The 13,909-nt window shown below is 38.9% G+C and overlaps 1 protein-coding gene across 4 annotated transcripts in view; it reads left to right on the forward strand.

The window, feature by feature from the left end:
- MYH10 (myosin heavy chain 10) overlaps window positions 1–13,909 on the forward strand; it is a 152,020-nt gene that overhangs the window by 59,820 nt on the left and 78,291 nt on the right. For 3 of the 4 annotated variants that reach the window (XM_081270974.1, XM_081270971.1, XM_081270973.1), the window contains exons 5-7: window positions 927–1,029; window positions 1,667–1,696; window positions 8,662–8,754. In XM_081270974.1, the coding sequence (XP_081127100.1) occupies window positions 927–1,029; window positions 1,667–1,696; window positions 8,662–8,754 (226 nt within the window). The remainder of the gene's footprint in view (window positions 1–926; window positions 1,030–1,666; window positions 1,697–8,661; window positions 8,755–13,909) is intronic. The other variant, XM_081270972.1, reaches the window with a different exon arrangement.

The raw sequence follows: 13,909 nt of genomic DNA on the forward strand, positions 1-13,909 counted from the left end.
AGTCAGAACCCAGCCGCCCCGAGCTCAGCGCATGCTCCACTTGGAGCTGGCCTCAACACGCAGTCTCCGCGGGTTCCCCAGCCCTGGGCCAAAGCAGCCCCGGGAACCAGAATCCGGCCGCTCAGAGCCTAGCGCACACCTTGCCAGGAGTGAGCCCCTAGGAGTATTCTCCACTGGTTCTCCAGCCCCGAGCCTGAGCGATCTGTCTGCGAGACGCAGGCAAATACCAGCCTGAAATCACCTGTTCCGTAGCTGAATGAGCTGAGATCAGTAGAAAACAGGGATGCTTACATCAGCTCTCCAAGATGGCGGCTGCTGTCCTCCTCCGTGGTCCGACCGGTGTCGAGAACCGAACTGGACTGCTTCTCTCCTCTGTCTCAAAGCCGGAACTCAGCACTAAGCACGGCCATTGCACCGCTGGCAGGAGCCCCCAGAATCCGCATCACTGCACCCCCCGCTCCGGCACCTCGCCGCTTCCCAGCGCGGGCTGCACACTCCAGCTGTGGGGCGATCTGCCGATCAGTCAATGCGACCCTCCGTGCGGAGAAATCGCCCGTGTCCGAGCCCCCGCAGCCGAACCTCGCGCGATGGAAATCCGTCCACTAGATTCTGGAGCACCTCAATTTCACTGGAAATTCCCAACAAGATAGCCTTCAGCTGTTTCACCTCGTCTTTCTCCCGCACAGTGACGTGGCGCACTGGGGTGATGCACTCCCTTCGCCGCCATCTTCCCCCCTCCTATTTAATCTTTTTTAAAAAATAATTTCCTAACTACTGCCAGTGAGGTTTTGTTTGTTTGTTTGTTTCCTGCTTTTTCTTTTCTTTTTTACTAGTTCTTGTTCTGATTCGTTCAGCGGTAGCAATTGTAATTTTGGAATGCATGGTCAAGCTTTCTTTAAAACAGCTGATGTTAATATTTCTTTCAGGGGTGAATCAGGTGCCGGAAAGACAGAGAATACTAAGAAAGTCATTCAGTACCTTGCTCACGTTGCTTCTTCACATAAGGGAAGAAAGGACCATAATATTCCTGTAAGTTTTGGCTATGTTGTTGTTTTGTAAACCTTAGTTTTTTTCTTTTAAAATTTTAGAAGTGAACCAAGGAAACACATGTACTCTTTGCACTGCTTTGATTGACAGCTCCCTGGTCGCCCTCTATCCAGCAACCTTTATTTTCCCCCCACTCAAGAGGAGCCAGGCAGCATTCAAGGAAATTGTCATGAAATGGGTTTTCTTATAGGGCAAACGAATTATGGCTGTGGCTTGAAGCCTAATTTCTTGCAAAGATTTGATGAGAGTGATTAAAAATTGATGAGCAGTGCTTATGAAGATTTCTTATTTTTTATCAAAAAAAAAAAGTTCTCAAATGTTTTAAGCAGTCTGTGAACTTGCAGAGTAGCCTGGTGCTGCTGCCAAAGGTTATGTGAGGGGAGGGGAGATACATGGGAAGAATCAATGCTAGAAAAGATAGAAATGTAGAATATAAATGCTAGTTATCCTTAATATTTTTAGAGATGCAGGAATGGTACTTGATACAGCCTGAGAGAATGCCAGCCATAGTGGCCTTCATAGTCCTAAGCTTGCACACTGGCTTGGTGCTTTGGATGTGGCTCCTGCTAGGGAAAGACCCAGACTCGCTAACATTTGCTTATCTGTTTGTAATGAACAGCAGGACTCGCCTAAACCAGTGAAACACCAGGCAAGTGCTTTTCTTTGTGCTTCTTAGTCTTAAGTGTTTGCGCTAATTTGTCTTTAGATTGAGTCTCTTCTAGAAACAAATCCCATCCTTAGTTCTGAATCTATTATTTTTTAAAAAAAACACCTAATTTTGAAAAACTTACTGCTTAGAGCCTTCTTCTTTCCTGAGAAGATGCATGCCATTTTGCTTTACATTTGTTTTCCAGATTCATTTTAATATTTATTTGCCCTTTTATCATGACATTGAACTGCATGTTTATGAAGCCTCTAAATTTATGGTTTCATCTAGCAAATACTAGCTGGTATTATCTAATACTTCTGAAACTCATGGGAACTTAGCTTTGTGCCACACATTAAAATTTGAATTTGGGGTCCAAGTTTAAAAGTTGTACCTTTGGGATTAATAAATTTCTAATCTGTTAAAGTTTTGTGGCATTGAATAGTTTCTGTCTATATATGTTTTAACCTAAAAACCTCATTGTATTTGATACACAAAATAAGTTAGACTTTTCTTTGTGCTGGGCAATTAGTGGAGGAATGTAATTCTTCCTAATTATCAGATGCCTTGCCTGTCCTTTAGCTCCACAGATTCTGACATTGACCAAACTGTGAACTGAAGCAGGACCTCCATTTCCTGTTTCCCGGGAGGAGGGGAAGGCAAAACCAAGCCAGATCCTTAGATAGAGTGGGACGTCTGGCCTTGGATGTAATCTTTTCCCTAACATGGAAATGGTTTTGGTTTTCTGTCTTCCACAAGTTATGAAGCTAATATAAAGTGAGAAGCAATAATGTTGAGTTGTAGAAATGATTTATTGATATAAAGGAATGCTCAATCATACTTTAAGGAACCATCAGAGATACTGAGGTTTTCAGATATCTTTCTTAAAATTCTTAAGAAATCATCAGACACTGAAGCTGTACTAGACCTATGAAGGCCTGTGATGTTCTCTTGCTCCTTTAACTGCATTTCAGGCTGGGGATATAAATTGGAATGGTTAGTGAAGTAATCATTATCCTATGGGATATTTAAAGCCTTCTTTGCCAGTTAAAGAGGGAAAATCCAGACCAGAAACCAGCTTTTCATTGTGCTTTAGAGGTACATGTTGTATGGCCTCTTAATCTGTACTTAAGAGTGCAGATTAAATAAGTGACATACAGATTTAGGTTTTCTGAATCATCTGTGGAGCACAGGAGCCATTATTGTTGACATTTTGTTTCGATGTCATTTTAAACGACAGTGGATCCCTGTGTATGTGAGTAGCATGCCTCCCCCTTGATTTTACTGTGGGCTCAGTCAGTCCTTGGGAAGCAAATTCTCCCCAAGAAGGCGACCACTGCTTTGGGCCTGGCTTCGCTGCCATAGCTGATATGCATGTTGTGCTGCATGCATCGCTGCGCACAGAATACCTGAGGCTGCCTTTCCAGAGTTTATTTTGATAGTAGTATAATCAAGTAGTAGCTGTGGTGATGTTTTTAGAAATACAGCCGGAAGAATACTGGTTCTCAATTCATTTTTCTTCTCCAATCCACCTAAGGAATATGGGACAGTCATTCCCATAGGGGAGAATGTCCTGTCAGGAAATTATTTCTCCCTGCTAGTTGTCCCTGCTCATGACTTGCTCACCCCATTTTGAGAACTACTGCCTTAAAGTAATGTGGAAAGTCTGTACAGTTATCCCTGTTATTTGAGGGGCCTTGGCTCCAGGGCCCCATCCCACCCCCGTCAGTTACCAAAATTCTTAGATGCTCAAGTCCCTTACATAAAATAATGTAGTGCAAGCCAATAAAAAAGTGAACAAATGATTTAAAAACAAATAAAAATAAAAAATAAAATAATGTAGCATTTGCATAGAACCTGTGCACAACCTCCCCTATGCTTTATATCACTTCTAGATTACTTATAATACCTAATGCAATGTAAATGCTATTTCAATAGTTGTTACACTGTATAGTTTCGGGAATAATGAGGAAAAAAGTCTGTACATATTCAATAAGGATACAGTTGTTTTTCCTGAAAGTTTTCAATCTTCATTTGGTTGAACCTATGGGTATAAAACCCCACAGAAGGCCAACTGTACATTGCAAGGGTGCTGTTTCTTCTGGTTGGTTTTATTCCACAGGTTTGTGGAACTTTATATATAAAACAGCCATTTGTATACATTTCTAGCATTTTATCACTACACAGTAGTATGAATTGTTAAAAGGGAAGGGATTTCTGGGTTCCTTTTTTTGTCAGGTATTTATTTATTTATTTATTTATTTATTTATTTATTTATTTACTTGCTCATTCATTTTCAAAACAGTTTTATTGAACTATAATTCACACATCATACACTTCACCCATTTAAAGCATACATTTTAATGTTTTTAGTATGCAATTCAGTTATCATCACAATTAATCTTAGAATGTTTTCATTATCCCAAAAGAAACCCTGTAATGAGTTCACTTCCCATTTCCCCCCAGCCCTTGGCAACCCCTAATCTATTTTCTGTCTTTATGAATTTGCACATTCTGGATATTTCATATAAGTAGATCATACAATAGATGGTCCTTTTTTTTTATCATAGGTGTTGTGTGCTTGCGTGTGTGTGTGTGTGTGTGTGTGTGTGTGTGTGTGTGTGTTGCTAAGGGACTGAACCCAGGGCTTCATGCATGCTAGGCAAGCACTCTTCCACTGAGGTCCATCCCAAGCACATAGAAGATCTTTTCCAGCTGATTTTTCACTTAACATAATTCAAGGTTTATCCACATTGTAGCATGTGTAAGTGCTACCTTCATTTTAAGGCCTAATAATATCCCATAGTAGTCAATATATCATTTTATTTATGCATTTACCAGTTGATGGACATTGAGATTGTTTTGCTCTTTTGGGCCATTATGGTTCATGCTGTGAATGTTTAGGTCCACATTTTTGTGTGGACATATATGTTTTCATTTTCTCTCATGCACCTTCCTAGTGGAATTGCTGGGTCTCGTGCTGATTTTGACATTTTTAGGAACTGCCAAGCTATTTATTAAAAGACTGTTGGATTTTGCATGTACACCAGCAACATATGAGAGCTGCCATTTCTCATATCCTTATCAACACAGGGCATTGTTTTTTTAAACCATCCTGGTTGAACACTCATTCTCTCATGCTTATCTGTAAAACTTAATCTTCATTTCAAAAATCTGAACAAATAAAAGATAAATCAATTTTCAGAGTTAAAGTCACAATACTTAAGAAGTAAACTTTAAGCAAACATTCACCTATGAACTTGTGGTTTACTTCTTATAACAAAATTGAAATCTTCCTTGGCTGTATGCCCTTAGTGCCCACCAGCTGACTGCAAGCAGGGCCACTGTCACCTTTACTCGTGATAATCTGGCAGTATTTGTTGCACCTCCAAAGCCTCAACCTAGGGCAATTTCATAGAAGATTTGAAAATGAGTAACTTTCAAAACTGAACTATCCCCTCAAAATGAGTCCTTCAAGCTAGCCCGCCTGTCTTGTGCGTGCCTCCCAAGTTAGCTTCAGAATGATTTTGTATCTTTCCTTAGTTTGGTGCCACTAAATTGCCTTGAATCAAGACAAAAAGTGATAAATAGCAGTGGCAAATACAGAAACTACCTGTACTGCCAGGCGTGGTGGCACACACCTGTAATCCCAGCCACACAGGAGACTGAGACAGGAGGATGGCAGTTCTATGCCAACCTCTGAAATTTAACAAGACCCTGTTGCAAAATAAAGAGGATTGGGGATGCAGCTCAGTGATGAAGTACCCCTGAGTTTCAATCCCTAATATCAAAAAAGAAAGGAAGGAAGGAAGGAAGGGAGGGAGGGAGGGAGGGACATGTGCTGCCAGTTACAATTAAAATCTGGTTTTCAACCTGTGCTTGCTTGTAGCATCCTGCTTTATCCCTCTTCTGGTGGTCAGTGGAACACCTGCACTGGGCCTTGCCAGACCTGCAAAGTGCTGCATAATCCCAGTCCCGGCCTCTTGCTGGCTGAGTTAGAGTTTTGAAGGATGTATATATTTCTTTTTTTTTTTTTAATTACTTTTTAAAATTTTTTTGAAGGATGTGTATTTTTCTTAATCATTTCAAACTCATTCCATATCATACAGCAAGTGTATTTTATACACTTTATAAATACAAGAATACATTTTTTACCATGATTGATGGACCTTCAAAACACTATCTGACTCTGGATACTTAAAGTTTAAAAATTAACCTCAAAAGTTAATGCTGCTTTCTTCCCCTCTACATTCTCAAATAAATTCCTCATTGTCATATAGAATAGAAACAGGGGACATTGCCCCTTGGACTCTAGTGAAACATTATTAGTCACTGTTCCTGGATGGTTTTTTTGGTTGAGAGATGGTAGTACCATTTGTCTCATCATTAAATTGTTTAATACAGGAATGACCATGGTAATTTCCTAATTATAAGGCCATTTTTATATTTTGTGATACTACTTTTGTGTTGAGCTTTTTGAGATTCATTTATGAGTTTTTAAGGTCTTTATTTGACCTCTTTGATGTCACAGATCCATTAAGGAAGTAATTATGTGACATTAGTTCAGTAGAGACAACAGTAGGGACACAGGAGTACCTGTGTCTATAGTGACAATGGTGATATGAGGACCTTAGCCCAAATCTTAGTTTTTCCTTTTCTTTCTTTCTTTCTTTCTTTCTTTCTTTCTTTCTTTCTTTCTTTCTTTCTTTCTTTCTTTCTCTCTCTCTTTCTCTCTCTCTCTCTCTCTCTCTCTCTCTCTCTCTCTCTCTCTCTCTCTCTTTCTTTCTTTAATGTGTGTGTGTGTGTGTGTGTGTGTATACCAGCAGGCTTGCATGTGGTACTAGGAATTGAACCCAGGGCAGAAAGGAAAGAATCAATAAAAACAAACTTGATCTAAAGAATCTTTGTAGCCACCTCTAGGGAATATTAAAGGAGGGGTATGCATTATTTGCTTTACTTCTAATTTAGGGAGACACCTTAAGAAAAGATCATGAAAGTCTTTTAATTATGATTTGGCAAGATGGCATCTAACTTTGAGGAATTCATATTCTAAGCCTTTGCTCTAACAGTGGCCATTTAAAGTTAATGCCACTCTTACCAGAACTTCAGGGTTGATGCTCTACATCAGCCATAATCTATATCAACTTAATACAAATTGAATTGGTTTTTTTTTTTAAAAAAAAAGCCTGAGCATGGCTTTAGAGGCTCAAACAATTGATGCAAAGTCAATATACCATAGTCTGCAAGATTCTAGTTGTGGGCACACTGATGGAAGTGACCAGTGACTTCCAGGGAAAAGGCAGTGTGTCCTGTCACAGAGTAGTAGACATTCTCAGTGGTGCTCTCAGCCATCAGAATTGGTTCAGGATGTCATGTTTAATAAAGTTGGACAGCCTGTAATGTTTTAGGGAGATTTACATAACAGGCAAATGTTTGTAAGTCAGTAAACTGAAAGATTCACTGTACAAGGAGAAAATTCTCTAATGCCCAGGAAGTGAAGCAGTACTGCATAATGAGTTCACATGGCACAAGGTTCTTAACAGGACTGGCTCCTGACTGATTTCAGCTGAACACGGTTATAGACTGCAGTTAAAACCTGACAATCTGGGCAATCCAGATGAAGCATCCGTAGCATGTCTCCAGTATGAGTGCCCCACCTTTCCATCTGCTTGATAGAGCCCAAACCAGAGCCTGGATACTGATGCTGAGATCTTTACTTGGACTCATTGATTCCAGATCCATTAGAAGGGAAGTAATAGCCTGGCATATATTTGTTCCTGTTTGGAGATTGGATAGTAGTGCAATGCTTCACACAACAAATAGCCACTAATTTAAAAATTTACATGTGGTTCTTTATGTTCCACATTTTTTTGCTTAGAGAATGATATTTTCTTTTTTTAATACTTATTTTTTAGTTGTAGTTGGACACAATACCTTTATTTTATTTGTTTATTTTTATGTGGTGCTGAGGATCAAACCCAGGGCCTCGAGTGTGCTAGGCGAGCACTCTATCGCCGAGCCACAACTCCAGCCCAAGAATGATATTTTCTATTTATTTTTTTTTCTTTAGATACTGTGGGCATTTTAAAATATAGGGGTAAGGTTTGTGTTTTGAAAAAGCAGATTTATTTAGGTCTTCAAAGATAATTCTGAAATTACATTCCAGAAACACAACATCACTTTCTAGTGCTTTCCTCCTCCAGAAATGTCATCATGCTTTCTGACAGAGATTTCTGCTATGTTTCATACATAATTAAAGCACATATTAATATACTTGCATCTTTTGTTTGTAAAATCTGTTTTCTATCCTAATTTGCATATAAACATACTGACTAAAGCAAACATTATACCAAATGCACTATACCTAACCTTTTAAATTTGAGCAAGTGAGTATCTTGCCATCTTTGCCATCCTCTGAGAGTTAAGGTGAGGAATGGCCCTGTCTACATCATTGAGATATTAGGTGAAACCCTTGGAAAGATGGAAGGTCTTATACTAATACAGTAGTAATTATTAACTTAGCCACCTTCAGTGTTTTGAACAAGGCAGAGCAAAAAATAAACAGAAGTGTAAGTGTTAATATGTTCTTGATTGAAGTATCGTGCTAAAGTTCATTTCACAGAGACCAGTTGATTTGCTTTGTTTTCACAGTTCTCTGCCTAGTTTATGTGCCCTTGTTTAAGCTGATCTCTGATCAGTGTGACATTTTCTTCTCCTGTGACCACTTTCTGGATGCTGATTTTTTCTTTTAGCAGAACCCATTAGCATAACCAGGACTGAGAAGCCATAAAAAGTTGCTGGATGGCAAAATGAAAGGACTGAGGAAGAGAGGCAGTTTTTGTGGGTGTCCCCCCCCCCTTTTCTTTTTTCCCTGGGGACTGGAATAAAGACCTTAGATTAACATACATCTGTTTTTATTTATGTGTGTGTATGTGTGTGTGTGTGTGTGTGTGTGTGATGTCTTACAGGGGGAACTTGAACGGCAGCTTTTGCAAGCAAATCCAATTCTGGAATCATTTGGAAATGCGAAGACTGTGAAAAATGATAACTCATCTCGTTTCGTAAGTTTAAAAGCACCAGAAACTTAATTCCTCAGATTTCTAGTTAAATGTCTACTGTGATTAAGCAAATGAATTGATTTTTCTCTTCCTGTCAAGAAAAGGCAGACGGATGTAGCAAAATTATCTAGCAGCCACATTTAGAAAAAAGGAAATAAAAAAGTAATACTTCTATGTAATGCTATTACATAGCAGTATGTAGCCATTTATATTACTGTAACCTCTCTGAACCTGTTTCTTTATCATTGACGATAACACCCTTTGTGGGGTTGGTGTGGCAATAAAAGGATGTGCATTTTTGAGTTCTTAGCATAGCAATAGGCATAATAAGTGTTCAATAAACAAAGTTGGTATTAAATGTAGTAAATTATCTTTGTCACATCTTGCTATTTCTATAGGATATCAGCTACTAGTAATTCTCATTAGTCATTTTTCTTAGCTATTCAACTATTTCAATTCCTTGAAGATTCTTCTTTTTTCCTCAGTTTGACTAGGCAAAGTCTTTTACCCTAGGATATTATCCTATTATCTGTGAGATTTCAATGTTCAACTATTTCTACTGAAGTTGTTCAACTCAATTCTACTATTTTTCTCATCATCATCTGAAGTATTGATAAAAGTCTTAGAAGGTCAGGAAAAATGAGAATTGAATTTCAATGACTCTTTGGAAGTTTTTGGAAACCTGGTATCATTGTGACATACTTTTAAAAACTGGACATATAAAGTCGTGGACCGCATATTAATTTTTTGGTATGTGGTTTCCCTGTCTATTAGAAGTGACCTAATTATCTCTGAGGACCCAGTGAACACAAAGGTAGCCAGAAACCCTCTATTAGTTTTTAAGGCTGTCATAAAAAAGAACCACTGACTGGGTAGATCAGACTACAGAGACTTATTTTCCCACATTCTGGAAGACAGAAGTCTCAGATCAAGGTATCAATGGGGTGTGGTTTCTTCTGAGGCCTCCTTTCCATGTCTTATAAATGACTGTGTCACCTCCCTGTGTTTTCATAGGGTCTTTCTTCTGTGTGTCCATGTCCTAATCTCTTGTGAGGACACCAGTCTGTTGGGTTAGGATCCAGCCTAATGATCTCATTTTGACTTAATTATCTCTCTAACAACCCCCACTCTAAAGACAGTTTCAACATGTGACTTTTGGGAGAGACCATTCAACCCGCCCACCTTCAGGAGTAGTAGTAGTACAAGAGACTTTTGCATTATAGAAGAAAGAGGTACCTGTTTGTTGAGAATATCATTCATTCTTAGTAGGATAATACCTAAAGATTCACTTAGGACCCTAAGTGCATTTAATAGTTATCTTAACCCAAGTGGGGTAAAGAACGTTCCTGTGTCAGTAGGAGGCACACCAGTGACTTTGGATTTATAAGCAATCTTAGGAAACTGAGCTGCTTTTCATGTCCCTGTCTTTCCCCTGGATCATCCCTGTTGAGTCTGAGCCACAATTAAATTTTAAATTCTTCCTACTGAAAAGCCCTGTGTTTAGTGGCTATGTCATGAGATGGGAGAAACAGTGAGCTTCCAACTTTGGTATGTGAATCTCCATGAAAATTTTCAAGGACTTTTTCATGGAAAATCCTTTTATTTTACCGCATATCAAGTTACCCATGTATTCTGATTTTTTTTATCCCCAAACCACACTCTGAATTCAGAAGAAATCATTTTGTGCCCAGTTGTCTCATTATTGCCTGGAAAAGATAAATATGTTAAGCCATATTTGTGTCCTTTGGTAAATAATGTAATGATTCTGTTACCAAATGGTAAGGATTTATTTACTTGGCAAAGTATGTTTCTACTCATTAATTTGGAGTTTGGAACAGATATAAAGTATTCTGTATTTGTTATCTATTGCTAGTAACAAATGAACTAAAACCCATGGCTTAAAACATTTCATATCTCATAGTTTCTAAATGTCAGAAATTTAGTAGCAGTTTAGCTAGGTCGCTCTGGCTCAGCCTCTCAAGACATTGTTGATTAGAGCTGTCGTCATAAGAAGTTCTGATTGAGGTTAGAGGATGATTTTCCAAGCTTTCTCGGGTAGCTTTTGGCAAGAGTCCCCAGTTCCTCACACCTGTGGCTGGAAGCCATAGTTCCTCATCTTGTAGGCCTCCCTGCAGGGCTGCTTGAGTGTTCTCATGACATGGCAACTAGCTTCCCAGGGCTAGCGATCCAAGAGAAGGCAAGACAGAAGCAAGACTCGGTATCTTTTATGATCCTGCCTTGGAGGTCATGTACCATCGATCTTGTATTTATGGATTACACAAACCAAGCCTGCATTGTGTGGGAAGGGACTGTACAGAGTATGAGTGCCAAAGGTGGGGATCTTGGAGACCATCTTGGGAGCTGGCTATCATGAATCCTTAGCAGGGTCTCTAGCATTGACATATAAGAGCTTTTAATCTACAATTAGCATCACTCTATATGGTTCTTTTTTATTTTATTTTATTTTTTTATTGGTTGTTCACAACATTACAAAGCTCTTGACATATCATATTTCATACATTAGATTGAAGTGGGTTATGAACCCCCAATTTTACCCCAAATGCAGATTGCAGAATCACGTCGGTTACACATCCACAATTTTACATAATGCCCTATTAGTAATTGTTGTATTCTGCTACCTTTCCTCTCCCCTACTATCCCCCCTCCCCTCCCCTCCCATCTTCTCTCTCTACCCCATCTACTGTAATTCATTTCTCTCCTTGTTTATTTTCCCATTCCCCTCACAACCTCTTATATGTAATTTTGTATAGCAATGAGGGTCTCCCTTCATTTCCATGCAATTTCCCTTTTCTCTCCCTTTCCCTCCCATCTCATGTCTCTGTTTAATGCGAGTCTTTTCTTCCTGCTCTTCCTCCCTGCTCTGTTCATAGTTGCTCTCATTATATCAAAGAAGACATTTGGTATTTGTTTTTTAGGGATTGGCTAGCTTCACTAAGCATAATCTGCTCTAGTGCCATCCATTTCCCTGCAAATTCTATGATTTTGTCATTTTTTATTGCTGCATAGTACTCCATTGTGTATAGATGCCACATTTTTTTTATCCATTCATCTATTGAAGGGCATCTGGGTTGGTTCCACAGTCTAGCTATTGTGAAATGTGCTGCTATGAACATCGATGTGGCAGTATCCCTGTAGCATGCTCTTTTAAGGTCTTCAGGGAATAGTCCAAGAAGGGCAATAGCAGGGTCAAATGGTGGTTCCATTCCTAGCTTTCCCAGGAATCTCCAGACTGCTTTCCAGATTGGCCGCACCAATTTGCAGTCCCACCAGCAATGTACAAGTGTACCCTTTTCTCCACATCCTCGCCAGCACTTGTTGTTGTTTGACTTCATAGTGGCTGCCAATCTTACTGGAGTGAGATGGTATCTTAGGGTGGTTTTGATTTGCATTTCTCTGACTGCTAGAGATGGTGAGCATTTTTTCATGTACTTGTTGATTGATTGTATATCCTCCTCTGAGAAGTGTCTGTTCACGTCCTTGGCCCATTTGTTGATTGGGTTATTTGTTATCTTATTGTCTAATTTTTTGAGTTCTTTGTATACTCTGGATATTAGGGCTCTATCTGAAGTGTGAGGAGTAAAAATTTGTTCCCAGGATGTAGGCTCTCTATTTATCTCTCTTATTGTTTCTCTTGCTGAGAAAAAACTTTTTAGTTTAAGTAAGTCCCATGTGTTGATTCTTGTTATTAACTCTTGTGCTATGGGTGTCCTATTAAGGAATTTGGAGCCCGACCCCACAATATGTAGATCGGAGCCAACTTTTTCTTCTGTCAGACGCACAGTCTCTGATTTGATATCAAGCTCCTTGCTCCATTTTGAGTTAACTTTTGTGCATGGTGAGAGAAAGGGATTCAGTTTCATTTTGTTGCATATGGATTTCCAGTTTTCCCAACACCATTTGTTGAAGATGCTATCCTTCCTCCATTGTATGCTTTTAGCCCCTTTATCAAATATAAGATAGTTGTAACTTTGTGGATTAGTCTCTGTGTCCTCTATTCTATACCATTGGTCCACCCGCCTGTTTTGGTACCAGTACCATACTGTTTTTGTCACTACTGCTCTGTAGTATAGTTTGAAATCTGGTATCGCTATACTGCCTGATTCACACTTCCTGTTTAGAATTGCTTTTGCTATTCTGGGTCTTTTATTTTTCCATATGAATTTCATGATTGCTTTATCCATTTCTACAAGAAATGCCGTTGGGATTTTGATTGGCATTGCATTAAACCTATAGAGAACTTTTGGTAATATCGCCATTTTGATGATGTTAGTTCTGCCTATCCATGAACAGGGTATATTTTTCCATCTTCTAAGATCTTCTTCTACTTCTCTCTTTAGGGTTCTGTAGTTTTCATTGTATAAATCTTTCACCTCTTTTGTTAGGTTGATTCCCAAGTATTTTATTTTTTTTTTGAGGATATTATGAATGGAGTGTTTTTCCTCATTTCCGTTTCAGAAGTTTTGTCGCTGATATACAGAAATGCCTTTGAGTTATGCGTGTTGATTTTATATCCTGCCACTTTGCTGAATTCATTTATTAGTTCTAGTAGTTTCTTTGTAGACCCTTTTGGGTCTTCTAGGTATAGAATCATGTCATCTGCAAATAGTGATAATTTAAGTTCTTCTTTTCCTATTTTTATGCCTTTAATTTCTTTCGTCTGTCTAATTGCTCTGGCCAGTGTTTCGAGAACTATATTGAATAGAAGTGGTGATAGAGGGCATCCCTGTCTTGTTCCAGATTTTAGAGGGAATGCCTTTAACTTTTGTCCATTCAGAATGATGCTAGCCTGAGGCTTAGCATAGATAGCTTTTACAATGTCAAGGTAAATTCCTGTTATCCCTAGTTTTTCTAATGTTTTGAACATAAAGGGAGACACATCTGATTGGAAAAGACGTACACTGGCTGAAGGTAAAAGGATGGGAAAAAATATACCATGCACACGGTCCTCGTAAGCAAGGAGGGGTGGCCATCCTCATATCGAATAAAATCAACTTCAAGACTAAGTTAATCAATAGGGATAAAGAAGGACATTATATACTGTTAAAAGGAACCATTCACCAACAAGACATAACAATTATCAATATTTATGCACCAAATAATGGTGCTGCGACATTCATAAAACAAATTCTCCTCAAGT

This window comes from Spermophilus citellus, assembly GCF_964194105.1.
Source record: "Spermophilus citellus genome assembly, chromosome: 17".
Classification (NCBI taxonomy): Eukaryota; Metazoa; Chordata; class Mammalia; order Rodentia; family Sciuridae; genus Spermophilus; species Spermophilus citellus.